We start from the raw sequence: 23,720 nt of genomic DNA, 5'->3' as shown, positions 1-23,720 counted from the left end.
AGAGAAGCAGGCAGAGAGAGAGAGGAGGAAGCAGGCTCCCTGCTGAGCAGAGAGCCGGACGCAGGACTCGATCCCAGGACCCTGAGATCATGACCCGAGCCGAAGGCAGCGGCTTAACCCACTGAGCCACCTAGGTGCCCCACTAGGGAGTTTTGTAAAACATGCTTCTCCAGCCCTCCTCGGAGGGCAAGTGCAGGGATGGCAGAAGAAGCTTGTTTTGATGTTGAGGTCTGTGTACTTCCACTGTTTCCAAATAGATGTGTCTGGGAAGGTTCACAGCCAAGTGGGATCTCCTCAGGAGTATCAAGGATGGGACGTGAGTAGGTAGAGATAGTGAAGGTACACCAAGCAAAAGTGGGAATCTAGTTCTGCTATTAACTAGCTGGGTTGAACACATTAACTCATAAACTAGCTATAAAATGTGAATGGTACTAGTACCTGCTAATAGGGTTATGGTGAGAAAGTCCATGGAAAGCTCTTAACCTAGGGCCTTGCATAGTATAAGCACTCAACCAATGCTATTATTATTACCCTTGTTCTTTTTTAAAAATTTATTTATTTGACAGAGAGAGATCACAAGTGGGCAGAGAGGCATGGAAAAGAGAGAGGGGGAAGCAAGTTCCCCACTGAGCAGAGAGCCCGATGTGGGGCTCGATCCCAGGATCCTGAGATCATGACCTGAGCCAAAGGCAAAGGCTTTAACCCACTGAGCCACCCAGGTGCCCCTACCCTTTGTTTTCTTGTCGTACTTTATGGGTGCTTCTATTTCACCTCAAATCATTGTCGTATATGTGCCCCCCCTTTTATGCAATGATACTTTGATGGGCAGGAATCATCTTTGCTGGATGCATAAGTCCCATGTGGCCTTACCCAGTAATAACAGATGCCCAAAATTCAGTAAATACTTGTGACATTTTAACAGAATTGACTAAGGGCAGGGAGTGGGGAACAAATAACAAGAGAGAAAGAGACCGAGAGAGAGAAGGAGGAGGAGGAGGAGGAGGCGGAGGAGGAGAGGAAGAAGGGGAAAAGGAGAACAAGAACAAGATGGGGCGGGGAGAAGAAAAAGAAGAGGGAGGAGGAGAGGAGGTAAAGAAAAAAATTGTTCCTAAGGCTGCTGCTCCTTTCTTGGTTAGTTTTGAGGCAAAATACAGCCTAATCCTCAATAACAAAGGGCCTCATAGAGATTTCAAGCCCATTATGACCTTCCACCACCCAAATTCAAGCATTGTGCTTGAATCACTCTTATGTCACAGGCTATAAACCTTGTGTTTCCCCTTCCGGTCCTGTTCTGTGTGTTGCCCTTGAGTACAAGGACTTCCACCTCTGAAAGTTCTTGTTTCTTTACCTGCCACCAAGCATCATCTAGCCCTCATTCTTACTCATGTTCAAGGAAAGGGAAACAAGGTTAATATAGTAAGAGTATTAGCTTTAGAGTCAGACACACTTGGATTTTAATCTTGGTTCTCTGGTCTTTATAGCAAGTTCTTAAGTTCTCTCTGAGCCTAAGTTTCCTCATCTGTAATATGGGAATACATGCATCTCACAGGAGCACTGTGTGGATGAGTAATAAGGTGTGAAAAGCGCTCAGCACTGTGTGAAAGTCCAGAGTGGGGGAAAACAAAAGCCCCACACGAGAAGTAAGGCTTTGCAGGTTTTAATGTTTCATGACGGGTAACAGAGCAGTCTCCAGGGGAACCCCAGAGAGTCTGTTCTGACTTTAGAAGCACTTCCTGTGGACAATGGAGGGCCCTGCCTCATCATACTCAGGCTTGCTGATCCACATCTGCTGAAAGGTGGAGAGAGAAGCCAGGATGGAGCCTCCAATCCAGACCGAGTACTTCCGCTCTGGGGGAGCGATAATCTGCAAAGAATAAATGTGGTGAATCACGATTAGTGCCCAAGGGAATAGGGAACTGGTCCAGGAGATCCTTTCATCACAGTGCGGGGCTGCCCCAGATAAGGACCTCCTCCCCGGTCAGAAACAAACAGGGTAAAACCTTGGGGTAGATTAGATTGTTGTTCAAATCTTTATTCCAGCCCTCAGTCCTCCCCCCCCCCCCATGGGAAGGGCACACTGTTTTGCCTTGTGACTTTGGGGCTGGGCTTGTATTTGCTTTGAGGGATGGGATGTTGGCAGACAGGACACAAACAGGAACTTGAAATGTGCCTCAGGCAGGAAGCTGTGCTTCTGCCTTGATGAGAAGGGCTTCCCTTAAGAGGCTGCCGACCCTTCAGCCTGGGCCCTGGCAGGAGAGCTCTGGACCTGACCCGAGCTGGCCAGCCCGGCAGAGTTGCCAAAGCAGGCCTGATTTAGACCGCTCACTCCCAGCTGATCTGTAGTTGCACATGGGATAAACTTGATAAACGTGATAAATTATGGTTATGTCCCTTAGATTTCACAGTTCCTTGCTCTTCGGCAATAGATGACCAAGACAAACATGGACAGGGACAGCACCTCTCTGTTCTCGCCTGGAGTTCGGCTGTGTGAGCAGCTGTGGCAGAGCTTCTGCCAATCCTGAGTCACCCAGAGCACTCAGACCCTGTCTTGAACCTCATCTGTTGATAGCCACTGGTAGCTAACAAGTTCTCAAGTTCAGAGACACATGGTGCATCCCTGCCACTGGGAGTCCCGAGCTTAGCTTCTAGAAATTGGTTGCCAGTTAGACAACTTTGAACACCACCTACATGTGGATCCAGAGGGACAGCCACTAAAGGGTCAAAGAATCCAGGGCAAGAAGAAAACGGGACATGGAACTGATTGTTTTTTGTCTTCTTAGACCCTCTCTACATCCTTCCTAAGTTGGCGAAGATCATGGATTTGCTGAAGAAGAGCTGTGAGAAGTTATCTTATTATTCAATCAGACAAAGACACTCCGTCGCTCTTTGGACTGATACCTCAAGGACCAGTACAGTCACATTATTGCTGTGTGGCTCGGGCTGTGAGAAGAGTCCTGGGCTGGGGTCCTCCGTCTCAGTGCCAACTCACCTCACCTCTCTTCTTCCATATCCTCGACATCTGTCTCATCTCCCCAGTTCCTCTACACAAATCTGGCTGTCCCATTTGGCTGGGCTGTTCGTACCTGCACGCACACACACCCTGGGGTACCTCTGCTCGGTCTAATTTCCCCTGCCTTGAGTGCCCTTTCCTCTCCTCCTGTCTTTTTTTTTTTTTTTTAAGTTCTGATTTTTTAAAAAATATTTTATTTATTTGACAGAGATTACAAGTAGGCAGAGAGACAGGCAGAGAGAGAGGAGGAAGCAGGCTCCCTGCTAAGCTGAGAGCCCAATGCAGGGCTTGATCCCAGGACCCTAGGATGACGCCCTGAGCCGAAGGCAGGGGCTTTAAATCCACTGAGCCATCCAGGTGCCCCACCCCCGCCACATCTTATTTACATTGCTCTCTCAGCGATCACGTCTCCTGATTAGATTCTAAACCTTGAAGTTTGAAGGCTCAAGACTTGAAGGCTGGCACGTGCTGTTCAGCTCAGGGCAGTGGGTCACAGATTGGGATATGCATGGAAATGCATAAGTGTGTTATCGGTGTAGGTGATGGGGGCGCCCTGGATCTGGTGAGCCAGAATCTGGGGGTGAGGTGGGATGTAGTCAATGGTCCTGGTAAAAAGCCCCTGCCTTGGGCCTGGCGCCATGTCCCCAGTGTGGCAAGCTTCAGGAAGCGTGGCTGCCCCAGTGGCTCCCCGTGAGAAGGGCCCACAGGCTCCCACCCGTTTTCTGGTAACTGGCTCTGCTTGCCTTTGCTGAGCACCATCCGCTAGGCAGGGGAAGCCCTGGGGCAGCCTTCCTTTGTGAAAAAGTTTCTTAGAATACACTCAGATGTAGCGAACTCCCAGAGACCAACTTTACTGTGAGACTTTGTAACTCTCAACCTATTTGTTATCTCTATTCAATTCCCAACTCCTTTTCTAAACCTGCTAGCTGCAAAGTTCCTAGAAGCCCTAAAAAGCTCTGTATGGCGCCTGGGTGGCTCGGTTGGGCTTCTGCCTTCAGCTCGGGTCATGATCTCAGGGTCCTGGGATCAAGCCCCACACTGGGCTCCCTGCTCAATGGGGAGCCTGCTTCTCCCTCTGTCTCTGCCAGCTGTTCCACCTGCTTGTGTGCTCTCTCTCTCTCTGTCAAATGAATGAATAAGATCTTTAAAAAAAAAAAAAAAAAAAAGCTCTGTATGGTTGCTTGGGGACCAGAGGCTGGAGAGAAGCTGAAGACAGGAGGGCCCCTATTCTGATGTTCTGACGGGGCTTGTGCGGTGAGTCGCCTTGGTGAGTAGCGGCGCGGGGAGGACGGGAGCCAAGAGGACACAACAGATCACAGGTTGCCCAGGAATCAAGTGATGTCACTGTGAGTCTGAACCAGAAGCCTGCCCCATGCCAAACTTTTATCTCTGGAACTTTCACCCTCCTCTGGAGGAACACGCACATCCCTTTTAAAGTCTAAAGACAATGTAGCGTTGCTTCCTTCTTTTTCTCCTCCCTTTCCCTCCTCTTGATTGCATCCTCAGCCCCTCAATATTCTCTTCCTCCCAAATTCTCTCACCCCTTGTCATAGGACATCATAGGGTTACATTTGAGATTCCATGATCTACATGTCCCCATTTCATCAGTGCCTGAGGAACATAATCCCTTGAGATGGAATCTGTCCCAGACCAGGAGAATGCTAAGCCCAGGAGGCCACCGATCTACGGGCCAGGCAGACTGACTTGGAACATCTCCCAGGCAGGCAAGTCTTTATCCCAAGGACTGAGTGGAGGGATCTGGGGGGCAGGACCCACCTTGATCTTCATGGTGCTGGGGGCCAGGGCTGTGATCTCCTTCTGCATCCTGTCAGCAATGCCAGGGTACATGGTAGTACCCCCTGAGAGGACATTGTTGGCATATAAGTCCTTGCGGATGTCAATGTCACACTTCATGATGGAATTATAGGTGGTTTCATGAATCCCGGCGGACTCCATGCCTACACAGGTCGTAGTAAGAGTCAGCACCCGTCAATTCATAAATACCCACACCTCCAGCTCCTCAAGGGATCCTTCTGTTGTTGCAACTACCTTAGCTCAGACCCTTAATCACCTCCCAGACAGCTCACAGAATCAGACCTCCAGCTGGCCTTTGGTTCCTCCTATTCCAATTGATCTTTCACATTGATCAGCTGAGGCATATTTCTAAGGGAACACTTTCACTGAGTCATCTTTTTTCAAGTTTTATTGAGTTATAATTCACATATCATAATATTCACCCTTCCAAAGTCCAGTAGTTTTTAGTTGATTCATGGACTGTGCAACCATTGCTAAAATCTAATTTTAGAACATCTTTAACACCCCAAAGAGAAACTCCATACCCTTTGGTAGACACTGTGATCTTCCCCTTCACCCCTCCCCCAGTCCTAGGGGACCACTAATTTATTTTCTCTTGCTATAGACTAGTCTGTTTTGGACATTTCATATAAATGGAATCCTATGATATGTAGTCTTTTGCATCTAGTGCCTTTCACTTAACGGCGTGTCCATGTTCACACTGCAACCCATGTTTTCAAGGTGCATCTATGTTAGAGTGTGTGTTGGTGCTTTAATCTCTTTTATTGTCAAAAAATGTTCCATTGCATGGGTATACCTATCATGTCATCTTTGACAGCCCCCCCTTATCTACAGGTTACATCTAGCTACCTTAGCTTGCTGCTGAGGCCTTCCACAGTGGAAGGCCTGTAGGCCAAACTAGTTCATGCCCACCTTTGGCCTCCCCCACCTCTAGTCTTTCCTCCATGTGACATAATTTCACACTGAGGTTAGAGGAATCTCCCTAAAATACATACCTAACCTGGCTACAGGGCTGCTTCACAGCTTTCAGGGATCTCATCGCTGGTATGATTAGCCACTACGCTCTTGGTGTGGTCCAGCAACTCTCTGCACACACACACACACACACACACACACACACACACTTCTCTCATCGTGTCCCAAGTAGAATATGACCTTGCACACCTCCACGTCTTCACATGAACCCTTCCATCTGCCTTGGATGCCATTTGCCACCCCTGTACTCCTTCTGCCCCCAGATACCATCGAATGATACTCATTCTTTAAGATTCTGCTCAAAGGTTCGCCTTCCCTAAGAAGACTTTACTGATCTCTTAGGCTTATATCATTTTGTTCAGCTGCTATGTGCTACTGCTGTCTGTTAACATTTGTTTACAGGCACGACTCTTCCCACACAGTCCTCAAGAGAGTAGTTGTCCTTGTACTAAATAGTCTTGTACTTAGTCCTTGTTGCAACCCCATCTAGTTGGCACTAAACATCATTTCCACTTTATAGATGAGAAAACTGAGGTTTGAAGAAAGTAACACGTCCAAGGTAACAGGCTTTGAAGGGGCAGAATCAGGACCTAAGACCAGGTCTCACCCCAAACCCATCCTGCTTACCGCTATGGGTTTTGGCCCCGGTGACGTCAATCCAAGAAGAGTTTTGTGTATTAGCCTTATTCTTAGTTTTATGCTATATTCCCTATTCTGCTTTTCTTTTATTTTGATTTCCCTATCCTTTTATTTAAAATTAGATTTTATCGGGGCACCAGCCTGGCTCAGTCAGTACAGCATATGACACTTGATCTTGGGGTTGTGAGTTCAAGCCCCATATTGGATGTGGAGCTTACTTAAAAAAAATAATAAAATCTTAAAAATAAATAAATAAAAGTTAGATTTTATCTGGTTACATTGTGGATGTGTTTGGGCCCTTTCTGGAAAAATATGGGCTATGTATGAACTATAAACAAAGTGTGCGTGACTCCTGGCGTTTTTCCCACTCCTCCACCTCACCCCCTCCACTCCCAGTTAGCAGGGACAGAGGGCAGCACCTCACCAATGAAAGAAGGCTGGAAGAGGGTCTCGGGGCAGCGGAAGCGCTCGTTGCCAATGGTGATGACCTGCCCATCTGGCAGCTCATAGCTCTTCTCCAGGGAGGAAGAGGAGGCTGCCGTGGCCATCTCGTTCTCGAAGTCCAGGGCCACATAGCACAGCTTCTCCTTGATGTCTCGCACGATTTCTCGCTCGGCTAGAAAAAGAAGAAATGACAGAAAGTAGATCCTCTGTTCTGTTAGTTGGTCCTACTTTGATCTCCATGAAAAACTCTTCTTCTACTTTGGACTTATTTTTAGGACAAATGTTAATTTTTCATTGCTCTTCCTAAAGTGTAAGTCCAAAATCTTGATTCCTAGGCAAAACTTCGCATGGGCTTTCCTCCTTGCTGTCTTTACTCTGCCCTGACAAAGCTACGGGCCTTCCTGAGGGCGTTACAGGACACAGTACTGTACCTCCTACAGACGTAGGAGGATTTGTTGTGATCTTACAGAATCTAGGAAAGCTCCTGCCTAAAGTCTCCTCTTGCCTGGGCTGGGCACTGAGCCATGACAACTTCTTAGAAATTCAGACCTTATTTATTCCATGTGTCCTCAGAGAAACCATAAATTCCCTTCAGTAACAAAATGCATTATCAGATTTTTACTATCATTCAACCCCGTAAAAACCAGAGATAGCAGGTCCCTGGGGAAGGAAGGAATGCTGTGAAAGGGCACATAAGGAGGCCTTGTCCCCATCCCGAGACCATATCAGTTGGGAATCTTCTGCCATAAATAAGGCCGCCTTGACTATCTGTCTTGTCCAGAGGCCCAGTTCCAGCCTAGAATCCTCCCCATCTATCTTTAGAGAATTTGAGGATGGGGGCCACAGACTTTTCATCAGAGAACGTTTGGTCCCAGATCAGATTTGGTTTGAGCTCAAGTCAAAATCAGGAAAGGGGCTGGATACCTGTGGTCACAAAGGAATAGCCTCTCTCTGTGAGGATCTTCATGAGGTAGTCAGTGAGGTCACGGCCAGCCAGGTCAAGGCGCATGATGGCATGGGGCAGTGCATAGCCCTCATAGATGGGAACATTGTGGGTGACACCATCCCCGGAATCCAGCACGATGCCTATGGAGAGAGGGGATAGGACCTATGAAAACTTCTTGCCTTTCGTCTTTCTGGGACCAGTCACCAAATGGTCTTCAACTACCATATTTTTCTCCAGCAGCTGAGAAAATTCACCCACCATAAGGATCATCAGTAATATTTTTTGTGTACTTCATTTATTCTCCCAAATGAGACTGTAGCCTTCTGGAAGGCAAGTAAAATATCTTCCCTTCTTGTATTCCTTAAAACACTTTCACAGTACTGGGGCGCCTGGGTGGCTCAAGTGGTTAAGCAACTGCCTTCAGCTCAGATCATGATCCTGGAGTCCTGAGATCAAGTCCCGCATCAGGCTCTCTGCTGACCCTTCCCTTTTCAAGCTCTCTCTCTCTCTCTCTCTCTCATTCTCTCTCTAAAATAAACAAAATCTTAAAAAAAAAAAAACCACTTTCACTGTACTGCATATCTGTCAATGTGCATCTTAGTTGCCGACTCTTTAAGGGAGACTGGATAATTTGCATATCATTCTGGCATTAAATTAACCCATATGCACATGCATGGAGAATGTTAGATCTGGAAGGGACTATAAAAACCAGCTGATGTGAAAAAAAAATTAACATTCCCTACTGATGAAACTCAATAAACCATGGAGGAAAAGGAGCTTTTCAATATGATAATAAATCTCTCTCATTCCAAAAGCCATATCGTAACTGATGGAGAAACAGTATAATATTATTATTGCTTTATTATTTAATATTGTCCTAGATGTTCTAGCCAAAGCAATATGACAGAAAATAGAAAAAGAGATATTATCAAAAGGAAACAGGATTGTCATTGTTTGCAGATAATGAGGCTGTATACCTGGAAGACCCAAGAGAACCAAGTGAGACATGATTAGCACAATAAGATGGTTCAGTAAGGGCCAGAAGCAAAATAAATACCCAGGGATCAGGAGCTTACACTTGTACAAGGGCGTTGATCAGAGCATATTTTGCAATAAAAAATAAAAACCGGAGATGATCATAAAGTCCGGCAGTAAAGAAATGGTAAAACAAACGAGTAAGCTATAGAACCATCACACATTCCCCATCACTGTCCTTGTCATCAGCAGTGAAATTATCTTTTGTGTTTGCCCTGCTCACCCTACTAGACCGTTGGCTCTGTGATGGCAGGGCTGTCTTCCTTGTTGGTGTGCAGCCATGGGCTGGTGTAGTCTTTGCCCCATGGTAGGGAATAATGGACAAATACCTGATGAATGAATGAATGGACGAACAAATAATGAATACTTGAATGAATGAATGTTGAGCTATGTTCATGGAAGCCGTCAAATCCCCATTAGAAATTGCTTTTTTTAAAAAAATATTTTATTTATTTATTTGACAGACAGAGATCGCAAGTAGGCAGAGAGGCAGACAGAGAGAAAGAAGGAGAGAAGCAGGCTCCCCGCTGAGCAGAGAACCCAATGCAGGGCTCAATCCCAAGACCCTGAGATCATGACCTGAGCCAAAGGCAGAGGCTCAACCCACTGAGCCACCCAGGCACCCCCCCAATTAGAAATTGCTTTATCTTGAAGTTCCCTCTGTTTCCCTGAACACCTTTCCATACAAAGGGCACACAGATAGCCACATCACAAGTTCATGAGCAGGAATATTCCAGTATTCTTGGAATAAGCTCGGGGACTGACTGCTGTGAGGAAAACAGCCCCTGCTGGATATACTGGTCATGCTTGGTTCATATAAATCCTTGCCAGCTCTACCGGGTAGACCTGAATGCATTCCTTTCTGTTACCCCTATGCAGGGTTTTCCCTGGACTTTGGCTGTCCCTTTGATTCTCCTGAGCAGGAAGCTCTGCAGGAGCCCAGCTTTCCCTTCTGCCCCCCAGAGTCAGGAAGGGATGGGATTACAGGCTGCTCACCTGTTGTACGGCCAGAGGCATAGAGAGAGAGCACAGCTTGGATGGCGACGTACATGGCAGGAACATTGAAGGTCTCAAACATGATCTGAAAGAACAATGCGGATATAGGGTGATCTGGCAGAAATCACAGAGCCTCTTGGCCCACAGGATGGTTTTAACCTTATTAAAGGCAAGAGGGCTGTGTCTATTTACCCCACTCCCGCCTCCCACGGGGCCTGGTATAGGCCACGTACACAGCATGTCTTCAGAACTTGTTGTCGTCCTGATGCATGGAAGGGAGAAGGGATCCATGCTACATTCTTGTGTTCATGTTTAAGACTCTCTGGCCTCTTACCTGGGTCATCTTCTCCCTGTTGGCTTTGGGATTTAGGGGGGCCTCTGTCAGCAGGGTGGGGTGTTCCTCGGGTGCTACCCGCAGCTCATTGTAGAAGGAGTGGTGCCAGATCTGGTTGAGACAAAAGTCAAATGAGCCAAGGAGATTTCTAGAAAACTCTAACTGGCATGCTCATGGTGGGGGAGATGACACCTTGTTCATAGCACGGGCTGGGTTCTAGAGAGGAGACCTCTTCACCTCTGGAGAGGAATCCTGGCAATTTCTGCTTGACTTTTAGAGATTATGTTCCTTTCCAACAGGGGCCCAGACAGGACTCAGGCCTGGGGCCAATATACTTAGCATACGGATTATTTCCATTTGAACTTCCCCCTCTTCTGTCTCTTCCCACCTTCTGCCCCTGGGGGTGGGGGCCAGGCCAATTGCATCTCTCAGTATTCCTTGTATCCCGGCTTTTGGCTATGTCTGGATGATGCAAGACACCAGCAAGAGGATGGGAAGTGGGAGAGATGTCCGGGTGTTTCTCCAACCAACGGTGTGGTCCTCCACGAGCCCCACCCCTATTGGACTGCCCCTGTCCCAGCTCCAGTGACACTGCCCCACTCCCATCCTTCAGGCTTACAGGTGTAAGAGTGTTCCTCTGTTCTGACTACATGGGTGCCTCAACTCCCCTTTCTGGTTCCATAACTCTGCTCACACCTCTCTAAGTAGTCCTTTCTTAATTCAGGACAGCTGCTGAGTGTGTGCTCTCTCCTGCTGGGAACCTGACAGCTATGCTTGAACCGTCCCCTGTGAGACTGGCCAGGCTGGGGCTTTAGGGCAGCGTTTCCCAACCGCAGCACTTTGACATTTTCAGTTGGGTAATTCAGCGATATGGGGGGCTGACCTGTGCATTCCAGGAAGTTTGGCATTCCTGGCCTCCACCCACGAGATGCCAGCAGCACCTCTCCAGCAATGACAAGCAATAATGTCTCCAGACATTGCCAGATGCCCCCCAGGAGGCAAAATTGCTCCTGTTGAGAATCACTGTTTTAGAGGAAGTAATTTCTTCCCACTGCGTCCAGTGATTCAAGACGACCCAACAGGATTCTGTATTTCAGAAGGGTTTAGCCAAGTGGCAGGGACATAGGGCTCTGATTTCCTCAGAGGCGGGGCTCAGGGCCATCCGCTTCCATTGTACTCATATAATTGTGGGCTCCTGGCTTTGGGCTAGGATGGTGGTAACTGTGGGGAGAGCAGATAGGAATCAGATATGGCTTCTTGATCCTGGTTTCAAAGTCTGGAGGGGAGAAAGACACCCAAGATGATAACAAACACAGCTTTCATCTATTGTGTTTTTCTTTCAAGCACATAGTATAATTAATACATATATATGTATATTTTTAGAGTATACAAAATATATGTGTGTATATTTAAATATTTATAATATATATGAAATATATAAATATATTAATCTACTTATATAAATATAAATATATTATCTATAGATATATATTTATAATAGATATTTAACACATACACACACACATATATATATATATATTTTTTTTTTTAGAGAGAGAGAGTGCACACACATATGAGCACTTGAGGTGGGGTAAGGGGCACATGGAGGGAAAGAATCTTAAGCAGGCTCCACACCCAGCATGGAGCCCCAGGCAGAGCTCGATCTCATGACCCTGAGATCTTGACCTGAGATCCTGACCTGATTGGAGATCAAGAATCAGATGCTTAACCACCTGAGCCACCCAGGTGCACCAGGCACATGATATATTTTCAGGAATTTCTTTAAAGGGTTCACCCATGGGGCGCATGGGTGGTTCAGTCCATCAGGCTCTAGTCATGACCCCAGAGTCCTGGAATCGAGCCCCACATCCAGCTCCCAGCTCTGCTGGGGGAGGGGTGTCTGCTTCTCCCTCTGCCCCTCCCCCAGCTCATGTTTTCTCACTCTCTCTCTCTTTATCTCAAATAAGTAAATAAGATCTTTAAAATAAATAAAACATATTTTAAAAAATGAAGAGTTCACACATTGTTACTACTATGCTAAAACATATACTAAAGTATTTTGTCTATTATATTTTGGAATCAGACACTGTTAGGTCCATACAAGAAATATATGCTATTTATTGAGCATGAAGTATGTTGCATGCCCTGGGATTATACTGAGTACCTAATTCAATTTCCAAAGTAACCTAATGAAAACAGTTTTTCTTTTCTCTGTACAAATGAGGAAACTGAGGGTCGGAAGGAAGGACTCACTCCCAGGTCTCCCTGCCACTGACTCTGGGGTCTTTGCTCTTAGCCATGCCATGGTGCAAAACGAAAGCTATGGTGTCTTTTCTATTTATCTCACACCCAGAGTGCCTGGGTCTGGGATTTAGAGAATGGCAGGGTGCATTACAGATTTCACGGCAGCATTCTTTACTTCTGGTCACAGTCTGTTCGATGAGCACTCTAGTACGCTTCAAAAGGCACTCCTTGCCAAAATAGGGATTCTCAGACAAATGTCAGAAGAATTTAGGAAAAGAATATTAGAAGGACTCTATTCACATTCCACACACGTGATTTTGTGGATCACAAACTGCCATTTAAAAATTGCCCCCCCCCCACTTCTATGTTTTCTTGCACACACAGACACACGCTTCCAGAAAACCCTAGAGAGTCCTACTTAGAATTTTCATTAGAGAATCAGCATAACGACCCAGCATGGATGCACCTACCTGAGGTCACCATCGGGAAAATGAAAGGGAGAGAAGCTGTTTGTGCCTGTAAGAGGCGGCCAAGGCATCAGGGCCTCCTCTGGGGGGAGCTGCTTGAGAGGCTGAAGCTGGACACTGGGTGGGATAGGCCCTCAGATGCCAGACAGGGGGTTAGGGACCTACTGTCCTTAATGAGGAGCTACTGAAGATTCCCGAGGAGGCGAGTGACACAATCTGTGTTTAGAAAGACAAGCTTTGCGGCAGCATAAAGAAATCACCGGTCTGTAAGGCGGAAGACAAATCAGGACACCACTGCAACTGCCCAGTGAGAGCGGGTTGGCAGCCCCACAGAGAGTGGCCATGAGGATGGACAGGAAGGAAAGAAGGACACGAGAAACATTTTAGAGGCAGCCGACAGGGCAGAGACCTGTGGGAGATGAGGGTCACAATGATGCATTATCACACTAAAAGGGGGACCGCCAATACCTTCTCCATGTCGTCCCAGTTGGTGATGATGCCGTGCTCGATGGGGTACTTGAGCGTTAGGATCCCTCGCTTGCTCTGAGCCTCATCCCCGACGTAGCTGTCTTTCTGGCCCATTCCCACCATGACACCCTGCAGTGCAAGAGACGGGGGAGAAGGGAGTTAGCTGAGAGCTCTACTTCAGGGGCCCCAGGCCCCAGGAGGGGTCTCTGAAGAAGGACACGCATAGGACAGATATCTGATTTCCCTGGAGACAGAACAGAAAGAGACAAGAGTCAGGCAGACATCCATGACCATGGAGGCAGTGAGGAGAGAAGGTGATGTGCTCCAACACTTGCACTTTTAAGTCTCCAAATCTTGGCTCCTGCACCGCCCCCTCCCGTATGTGGAGATCCTCATGCTCACTTATCCTTTTCTACCAAGCCTGTCCTTCCTCAGTCCCTCCACTCAGATTTAATCTCTCCCTCCTTTGCGCTACCCCTGGTGAAGTCTTTTGTCTCTATGCTAGCCTGTGATCTCAAGTTAGCTCACAGAGTATACATTTCTTAAAGGCAAGGGTCTTGTTTACTTGCATGTATTTTTAAAAAATTTCTTCCAAACCTACTAATCCTGCAGACCTGAGGCAGACAGAACACCATCTCTGCATCCCTGGAATGTTTTGCACTTGGTCCTGGGTATTGCTATTTGAAAAGTCTTGTTCTGTTAATTAGAAGAGGGTCTCCCAACCCCAACACACACACACCCATACAACACACACACATACACACACACAGAGAGCTCAGTCCAGTGTCCACTCTGCGGCACTTTCTCCTAGTGGCTCAGTGCCTTGGCTCCAGATGAGCACATACCTGGTGGCGAGGGCGCCCCACAATAGAGGGGAAGACAGCCCGGGGGGCATCGTCTCCTGCGAAGCCAGCCTTGCACAAGCCAGAGCCATTGTCACACACGAGCGCAGTGGTCTCCTCTTCACACATGGTGAGTGTGGCCAAGTGAACCAGTGACTGGAGCACCTTAGGAGCAGGAGGGGAAGAGAAGTAGTCAGCCACTTGTCAGAATCATGTTGGAGACAGGATTCTTGGTTTTGGAGCTTTAGTCCACCTCCAGCCAGGGCCCAGTTCCACGACGAACAGGTGGACTTCTTCCCTCAACCCTGTTGATCTGGGCTGCATTTTGTCCCTCACCCCCCAACTCCCCAAATTCATACGTTAACATCTTAACCCCCAGTATGTCAGAGTGTGACTGTATTTGGCAGTAGGGTCTTTAGAGAGGTAATTAAGGTAAAATGACCTCATTAATCTAACATGACTGGTGTTCAATATGACTAATCTAGTAAGATGGATAAGTTTATCGGACCAACCCTGCCAATGCCTTGAACTCAGACTTTCTAATTCCCAGAACTATGAAAAAATAAATGTGTATGTGTAAAGATGCTTGGCCTCATTAGTGCTCAGGGAAGCACAAGTGAGATAAGACCATTTTCATCCATCGTATGGTTAAGATTCAATAGGTGTTGGCAAAGGTGAGGGAAACTGGAACTCTGACTCGAGAAACACATAAACTTATACTTTGGAACTATTCAAAGGTCCAAATTATGGGATTCTACACTGAAGTCAAGAGAAGAGCCAGGTCGATCTATAGGGATTAAAGTGGGTAGTTTTCTAAACCATTCTACTCAGCGAGCAAGCCTCAGAGTATAATGTTTTATGTTATAAAACAATCTAGTGAGTTCTTTTTAATTTTTTGAAAGATTGCTTTTATTTATTTGACAGAGAAAGAGAGAGAGAGAGTCCACAAAAAAAGGGTGGGGGTGGGAGAAGCAGGCTCCCTGCCGAACAAGGAGCCCGATGTGGAACTCGATCCCACCACCCTAGGATCATGACCTGAGCCCAAGGCACACGGGTAACTAACTGAGCCACCCAGACTGCTCTACATTGAATTTCTTTCAAAGAACGAAACAATGTTGTTTTTTTCATCATTTTCTTTTTGTGGATATGAACTCATAGCAAAAAGTTCTGAAAAACGAAGTCTCTGACAGAGCACCCTGATTACCTCTGGAGGAGGCAGGGACCCAGGAGAGGAGGTGCTGGCTTATAGCTGTGATGTTTTCATTTTTTCCCAAGGACACTCTATTCGCATATCGTTTATAATAAAAATCGACAATATAGCATGCCATTAAGGGACAAACGATGCAGTGGTTCTAGTGAAATTCTCAGTCCTAAGGGCTGAAGTGCCTCAGGGAGGAAGCCCCTCAGAGGAGAGAGGGTTCCGGCCAGGAAGCACCGCCCCTGCCTCTCCCCCTGGAGAACACGGAAGCTTCCCAGCCTGGGGAGTCCCCAGCGGGGGGTGCAGTGGGCGGGGGTGGGAGTGGGAAAGGCACCAGCCTAGGGCTCAGGGAGGCCAACTTTCAGCAGTCCAGAGGAGGGGGAAGGTGACCCCTGTGGAGGACGGCCCGTGGGAGCTTCATTCAGAATATCTGACCACAGGTGGGAAGGAGATAAGTGCTACAGAGACCTGTGACCCTGGCCCCTCCGTGGCCTCAGGTTGAAGGTGGACAAAGTGAAGCGGAGCCAGAGCCACAGACCTGTGAATATGAGGTCAGAAAGGCTAAGTCGAGGCTGAGCAGAAGCTTCATAACACAACTTTAAAGCTGAAAGGGAGCTCTCCCTGATATGCTCCCCAGTGATTCCTCAGTGTGCCCGACACCATGTCTGGCACAGACTGGGCTCTTAAATCTTTGTCATCAAAATGAACGAATGAATCTTTGTCATCAAAATCAATCAGTGGATGTACCGGAGAAGGACATGCAGAAGAAAAGAAAGAAGGGGCAATCAAGGTCTGCAACGAGGTGGAGACTAAAGGAAAGCACCCTTACCTCGCTGCTTACAACAGTATCATTTCTGGTCTGAGCAGTTTCTGGATGGCAGAGATGATCCGTAACTTCCCACCATGTTAGAGAAGTGGAAGATGAAGAACCATCAGAAGACGAAAGGTGGGCAAAGTTTGTTCCAATGTTCAAAACGGGAAAGAAAGTGGATTTCCAAAACCTCAGATACTCTTGAATGCAAGGTAGGCAGGTTTCCAGAAGGCACTGCTAGAGAACGTGTTATTAAAGAAGCAGTGATTTCTCGGGGCGCCTGGGTGGCTCAGTGGGTCAAAGCCTCTGCCTTCGGCTCAGGTCATGATCTCAGGGTCCTGGGATGGAGCCCCGCATTGGGCTCCCTACTCGGCAGGGAGCCTGCTTCCTCCTCTCATTCTCTCTCTCTCTCTCTCTCTCTGCCTGCCTCTCTGCCTGCTCATGATCTCTCTCTGTCAAATAAATAAATTAAAAATCTTATATTAAAAAAAAGAAGCCGTGATTTCTTATAATCAGTAAAGGTTTACCAATAACAAATGTTGGCAGACTAACAGCCTTCCCTTTTCTTCCCAGGACCACTGTGGGCTGGAAATGCAGAAGGTGGGAGACATTGAGCTTAACTTGATCTTGGCATCGGACAAGGTCTCCTGTGATATCTGTATTGACAAAGCCACATGGTCTGAACAATCAATCAGTTAGGCATATTTACAGCTGCCTGAGTTACTGTCACTGAAAGGTGTTAATTTAACGGACCATCATCAACCTGGAGGCCACGATATCCCTCAGGGGTTCGCTCTTGGTCCTTTGTCACACATTTTTATAAAGGTATTACATGAGAATACGGAGCACGCGCCCATCAAGTTTCCAGAGCTGGAAGAGGGTGTAATATTAAATATGTCACATGGTAGAATCAAAACCCAAGAAGATCTCAAGAAACAGAGACATGAACCAAATCAAATAATTTGAAATTCAATATTTCACTGAGTAAGTATGAGTTTCTGCATGTGAGTCTAAATGAGCAAACTGTGATCGCTCTTGCTCAGCCTCCGTGAGCAGGACCTGGGGTCCTGTGGATGGTAAGCAGTACTTTGTTGACCAGCACCTCTGGCTGGAATACTATAACCGGTTCTTGGGGCCACCCTTGCTGGCAAAGGTGTGGGAGGTGTGTTTGCCTTCACGAGTGTCAAACTGTACTGCTTTTCAGAAGGGGAACTCAAGAAAACTTATCCAAAGTCTTAAAAATGTACATATCTCTTTTAACTCCACAAAGGCACTTTCAGGAATTCGTCCTTGGGGACCACTCACGGGTGGGTGCAGAGATTTGGCTAAGAGCTGATTTATCACAGCTTAAAAGAACCAAAATCAGAAGCATAATACATTGGTTTGTAAAATAACTGCCAGAAACCCTCATGCAATGGAGAGAGCAGAATATTTAATGGAACAGAAAAGGTGCAAGGTGCATTGCTAGGGGAAACATAGCAGAATATTCCATGGTTCCATTTTTGGTAAAAATGATTTTTAATTTTGAAAAATGTGGAGCTCTTCATATAGATTATCTATTTAATCTTCACAAAAAACCCCAAGGGAAGATATTTTTATTTCTATTTTGCAGATTTGGAAACCAAGTCTCAGAGAAGTAGAAGAACTTGGCCCAAGTTCTCTTCGCCAGGAAGAGGCAGAGCTGGCATCAACCAGGACGGGTTCCAAAGCCTGAAGCTTACACCTTCCTCACCACCTTAGGCTGTCCTAACTTCTCCATGTTTGGTGCTTTTGCTTCTGCCTCTCTGTCTCTCTAGAGCTGTTGGCAGCAAAAGCCCTAAACAAAAGGGTCTGTGTTCATTTCTCTCTCTGAGCCTCTGCACCCCTCCTATGCCAGGACTAAGTCTGTGTTTTATGTGGATAGTCTGTGATTTATGTTTATTATAGCCCCTGAACCTAACTCAGTTAGCACAGAGTAGGTGCTCCGTAAAGGCTGGGTGACGATCCCACCACTTGAACAGCCCCTCCCAGACCTCTGCCCCTGGGCTCCCTGTGCCCCCATAGTCCAGTCTCATGACAGCTCACGATATGGACCTGATGTAGAATCACCTGAAGACGGTTTTCTTTCTCTTCACAAGCTGCTCAGCAAACAGCTGTGCTTCTCTGCTCTAGAGAGAAGAGTCCACCGTGAGAAGAAAACAACCCCAAAATCTAGAAGGTGGCCAAGATGCAAGGCTGCACCTCCATGACTGTCTCTCTCGAGGTTCCCCTCAGCATCTCTCTGGTGTGGTTTATAATTCAAGCCTGCCTGGCTTTTCAATGAACCTTTTGTCTCTCCCTGAGGTCCCCTCACACAGAGAGTGTTGGACTTTCCCAAGCAGAGCAGTGGCTGAGAGAAGACACGAAAGCAACTTAAAGCTGTCAAGTCAACGATGTGGTTCTGCAGCACTTTAGGTGGATTTAAATCCGCTTTTTTGAAGTCAGAACCAAATGAGAAGTGAGAAAGGTGAAGGCAGGGTGCGGCTGCTGGCCTGGAGTGGGGCCTCCATGGGGCCCCAGGCTGCCCAGGAAAAAGGCATTTACTGTGGAACCAAGCTCTCCTGGAATGTCCCTGCCAGGAGAAATTCTAGACCTTCCTCAGCTGCTTGCTGGTAATCTGTGGCTGGGCTCGAGCATGTCAGCTGAACCAGGGCCAAAGTCACTGTGGTTTCCTGGGGTCACAACCACTTTCTGCTCTGAGAAAGTCAATCAAATTGTTCTGGCTCTTTCAACACGTACTACATCTGGTCTTCACTGAGGACTTCACAAAGTTACAAACATGGCCCTACCCCTGCCCCTCAAGGTGGCCAAAACCCAAAGACATAATGGGTGCAAAGAATTTGTTCACTCACTCATCTCCCCGGCCACCCTCAGGCAAGTATGAGGGCAGAGATGTTAGTCCCCCAATCTGTCACTCTGAAGGAGATAAGATCTGACTTAGAGTTCCCTCCAATTCCCCTTTCCTTGACCTTCTCCTCTCTCAAGACACCTCCTTCCCATGGCCCTGTCCCTGGTCTTCCGCTCTGGACTTCAGTTTCCTCAGCTATAAAATGGAAAGGATAACCTCTGTCTCCTGGGATGATGGAGCAAATGGAGTAATGGAAGTAAAGTGGAAATTCTCTATAAATTGTAAATCAGGGCCGGCAAACTCACACTGATTTTTGTGTGTCCCACCAGCTAATAATGATTTTGACATTTTTCTCTTTTCTTACATTTTTGTTATTTTTTAAAGTAACCTCCATCCCCAATATTGGGGTTGAACTCGTGAACCCAAGATCAAGAGTCATGTGCTCCACTGACTCAGCCAGCCAGATCCCCCTTCACATTTTCCAAAGGTTGCAAAAAAAGCCAAAGGATAATATTTTAGGACCCAAGAAAACTACATGAAATTCAAATTTCAATGCCTATAAATAAAGTTTTATTGGAACACAGCCACACCTGTTCAGGTACATACTGACTGCGGCTGCTCTGCCTATGAAGACAGCCCTGAGCAGTTGCCACAGAAACCTTTAGACTTGCAAAGCCTAAAATACAATACTTTCTATCTGGCTCTCCTCAGAAGATGTATGCCAACCCCTGCTGTAAAGGTCTGGAAAAAAAAAAAAAAAAAAGGTTCCTATGATCTCTCTCTTACCCCTCTCCATCAGAACTTGCTCCCAGAATGAAGTCTGTCATATTGGAAGGAGCTGAACCACCCACTTCACAAATCAATGATTATTGAAGGGATGATAATTTATGCTGGCTTCCAAAGACATTTTCACTTCAGTGCAAAGTTTAAGCCCTAAGAGGAAGGCCTCTAAGACGGTGAGACTTCAAACAATAGTTGGAGAAATATTTTGCAGTGAGGGCTTTGAATGACATTAAGCAGCCGCCTATAACAATCCGCATACACACAGATATCCACACAATTAGAGAGCTTGGCACAGAGAAATAATTTAACGAAAAACACTCCTGTGGCAGAAAAATTGTAGCAGCATCTCTAATCAACTTTATGCTATCTTGACCTGGTTGACAGGCAATTAATTAAATGAAAAATGACTTCTGTTTCGTAGTATTTCTGATCATCAGGAATCTGGGCATGTTCTTTTACTTGGGCCTCTCACTCGCTCTCCCGGCTCCGCTCCAGTCCAGACCCCTCCTCTTGAGCTCCAGACCCTGAGGACCAACTGCCTGCGGGGTACCTGCCCCGCAGACCCCGTGGCACCTTCACTCCACCTACAGGTACTTCGACTACTTCGTTGCTCAGCCCCAGCCTCGCCCTGGAATCCCGCCTCAGAGAATCGCACCGCCTCCCTGGAGGCCACGCCCAACACCCCATTCCTCCCACCTTCCCCCGACCTCCCTCCCAACCAATCCTCAGGTTCTTATTTCTACCTCGGCACCACCGCAGGCCGGGCGCTCTGGACCCTCAGTGCGCTGCGGTAGGGCTCTAGCCCCTTCCGGTCTCCTCACAAATGCCAGAGCAGACCCTTCGAAGGGCAGGTCTCTCGCGGTCACCCTCCTGTGATCCCCCATTGTTTAATCCCTTAGAATATGAAGTCCTCATAATCCGGCCCTGCCTGCCTCTCTGACCTTAGTTCTCCATGCTTCCTGCCATGACATCTAAATTCGGTGGAACTGAGACACTTAAACAGTCCAAAGACTATGCTTCCCTGACACCGAGACTAGTCCTACTTCAGGACCCAGCTCAGGTACCCCTTCCTCCAAGAAGCCTTCCCTGATAACTCCTGGGCTAGGTGAAGGCTCCTCTTGGGCTGTCTTTATGTTTGTTCATCTTTCCCAGTGATGGCAGAAGCCTCTCCATTGTCCCTAAGGAATAGGAACAGTGCCTGGCACATAGTAAGTACTCAATAATGTTGCTGGAATGAGCAAAGAAAGGGAAGGAGGAAAGAACTCTAGCCTCACATCATGATGTCATATTGCCCATTTGCTGTCCCAGACCTGTCCACTGCTCATTGCAATTTCTCCAGTGCCCATCCCTCTCCACCAGAGGAAGTTCCATCTCTTTTTGACTCTAAGGGCTAACCTCAAAGTCTAAACTTGTTCAGATAGTAAAAGCAAGTGCTTACAGCCTCCCTGTATGTACAAAGTGTGGTTCCAGACCTGCAGCCTCAGCATCACCTGGGAACTTATTAGGAATGGAGATTACCCAGCCCCACTCCAGCCTACTGAAATCAGAATCTGGGCTGGAGGGTAGGACAGGCCATGTTTTAACAAGCCTTCCAGGTGCTTAAAGTTTGAGCACTCAGGGCCAGGCCCTGAGGGTACTGAGCTGAGCACCCTTTAAACGTATTATCTCATTTAATCCCCACAGCAGTGCTGCTGAGTAGATGTTATTACTAGTACTCCCATTGTACAAGAGAGAAAACCGAGGTCACTCAGTAACTCGGGCAGCTGGGCAGTCTGACTCCAAGGCCTCCACCACTGCACCAAGGTGCTTCAACCCTAAACAGATGTTAGCAGACTCTGGTCACCAGAGTGGAAATAGCCCCTGGTCTCATTTCCCTCTTAATTATATTTGTGTGTGTTTGTGGGGGACAGGAGCAGTGGATGATGGCTTTGGCGGGTGGTCTCACAGTTGCCTGTGAGACTTTTGGGCAACACTCAACTTCTCTAGGCTTCATTGCCTTCAGAATGAATTAGATGGCTCTCAGATTTGTTCATTTGTTCCTGCCAGAGCTAACAGAGCTTGATGCCACAGGATACTTGCCTCTGCCCCAGCCCTGACTTCCCACATCCCCCAGTGACCCTGGAGCCTTCAGGGATTGAGAAAATTCTCCATTCATCTCAGCCAAGTATGGAGCAGAGGACAGTGAGACTCACAGGGGACTGAAGAAAATACACACCTATTCCCAACACAGACATCTCACAGACACTGGGACCATTGTTGGCTTTGATTTAAAAACCCTGTGAAGAAGCTGTTCCCCCCCACCCACCGAAGTCTCTGCTCCCCTAAAACAGCCTCTCAGATATCCAGAGTCATGACAAAGGACACGAGCGTATAGCTCTGCACTGGCCCAGGCGAGCAGGGTGAGTAGGGACCACTGGTGTTATATCCTGCCCGCCACCTGATCAAAGGGCTGTCCAGGAAGCCCTGTGACCAGAAATGCCTTTTCCTGGAAGGCAGCAGCGTGCTTGGAGGCACCACTGCCCACAGAGTGCCTTCACGTGTGATCTGGGCCCGCGTCACGGAAGCCAGGCCAATCTGGAGGCGCCTCCCGCACCCAGGGGGCCAGGCGGCATTGGAAAGGAAGGGCTGGCCTGAGGCTGTGCAGTACTCACCGAGTGGACGAGAGGTCCTTCTCCCAGTGACTGAGGGCTGCTGTGTCTTTGGCATAAATACCGGAGCAATATAAAACCCCAGAGGCGGATCTTCTTTAAACAGAGTCCCTAAAAAGGCCAGCTGACGGTGTGTTAACAATATTACCATATAAGGTGGTTTTTTCAATAAATCGGCCTTGGGGGGGTGGGGAAGGGGGCTGGGTAGAGTGAATTATCATTTGAAAAATGTATGCAAAAGGACTCCAGTGGCAACAGCTCTGGTGCTGGCGGATTTGTTCCTTTTTTGCTGCACTTGCATCAACAAAACTCACACCAGGCCTTATAAGCTGCCCAGAGTGAGGCCAGATGCAGCTCTGCTCCTGGAGAGAAGAACCATACCAAGAATGGCAGTGGGCCTCCTCCCTCCACACCTCCCTCCTCAGGCCCTGCTGCCTGCAGCCCCCCTACCCTGGGGTCGGCCTGGGACAGCCACGCTGTGCCCCCAAGTGGGTGTAATTGTGCCTTGTCTGGTACCAGCCCAGGACAGCGAAAAGCTGAAGTGAACTTGCCATCCATAGCTGGAAAAGAAATCCCGTGGGCCCTACTCACCTGCTGCCCCTCACACAAGCTTCTAAAGGCTGGGCTGAGTCAACCTGGACACCTTAAGCCACCTCTGGATCTTCACTGTCCCATATTGTTTACCTTACCTTACCAGATTCCCTCTGCCAGTTCCCAAGTTTGGGGAATTACAGACCAAGGGAACTGCCTCACACCTGATGCCTAATCCAGATTGAAATTACCGAGTGCCTTTTGGACATCCCCACCCAGATGACCCTCCAAACCTGAACCCTTGTCCCCTCTCCTCAACACCAGTGTGCCTCCTGGCTTCCTTACCTCAGAGTCGTTCCCTTTGGTCCTTCAGGCTAGCAACCCCAAGTTAGTCTAGACGCCTCCCCCTCCCTCATGCTCTACAACCAGCTGGGCTCCCTTCTTGGTGCCCTCCCCTCCGAGATGCCCCTCAGCTCTGCCTCCCTTCTGCACCATTAACCCCACTCTGCTTCAGGCTCTGGTCCTGACACAGCTTCCTGACTGGCCTTCCAGACTCTACCCCATCTTCAAACCCAGCAATTCCCACATGGGGTCCCCAGCCTGCCTGGAAGGCAGCATGAGCATGGCCTGATAACCTGTTAGAAATGCACATTTTCATGCTGCACCCA

At 47.7% G+C, this 23,720-nt stretch overlaps 1 protein-coding gene across 1 annotated transcript; it reads right to left on the bottom strand.

Moving 5' to 3' along the window:
* Window positions 1–1,641: 1,641 nt before the first annotated feature.
* On the bottom strand, window positions 1,642–22,623 carry ACTG2 (actin gamma 2, smooth muscle). Its single transcript, XM_059188078.1, has 9 exons — window positions 22,525–22,623; window positions 14,219–14,380; window positions 13,374–13,502; window positions 10,195–10,305; window positions 9,861–9,945; window positions 7,808–7,969; window positions 6,864–7,055; window positions 4,787–4,968; window positions 1,642–1,864 (listed from the first exon to the last, which is right to left on the bottom strand). Exons 2-9 carry the CDS (start codon window positions 14,342–14,344, stop codon window positions 1,721–1,723), a joined length of 1,131 nt encoding a protein of 376 aa, XP_059044061.1. The 5' UTR covers window positions 14,345–14,380; window positions 22,525–22,623; the 3' UTR covers window positions 1,642–1,720.
* Window positions 22,624–23,720: the final 1,097 nt, after the last annotated feature.

This window comes from Mustela lutreola, chromosome 9, assembly GCF_030435805.1.
Source record: "Mustela lutreola isolate mMusLut2 chromosome 9, mMusLut2.pri, whole genome shotgun sequence".
Lineage (NCBI taxonomy): Eukaryota > Metazoa > Chordata > Mammalia > Carnivora > Mustelidae > Mustela > Mustela lutreola.
This window is presented reverse-complemented; position numbering and strand designations above follow the sequence as displayed.

Bases quoted from the DNA above. Each gene is read 5' to 3' on its own strand.
- ACTG2 (XM_059188078.1), bottom strand. From the start codon at position 14,344: ATGTGTGAAGAGGAGACCACTGCGCTCGTGTGTGACAATGGCTCTGGC. The intron at 9,946-10,194 runs GTAAGAGGCCAG...TTGTTCTTTCAG, and splicing joins ACAGGGAGAAGATGACCCAG to ATCATGTTTGAGACCTTCAA. The intron at 7,970-9,860 runs GTGAGCAGCCTG...CTCTCTCCATAG, and splicing joins TGCCTCTGGCCGTACAACAG to GCATCGTGCTGGATTCCGGG.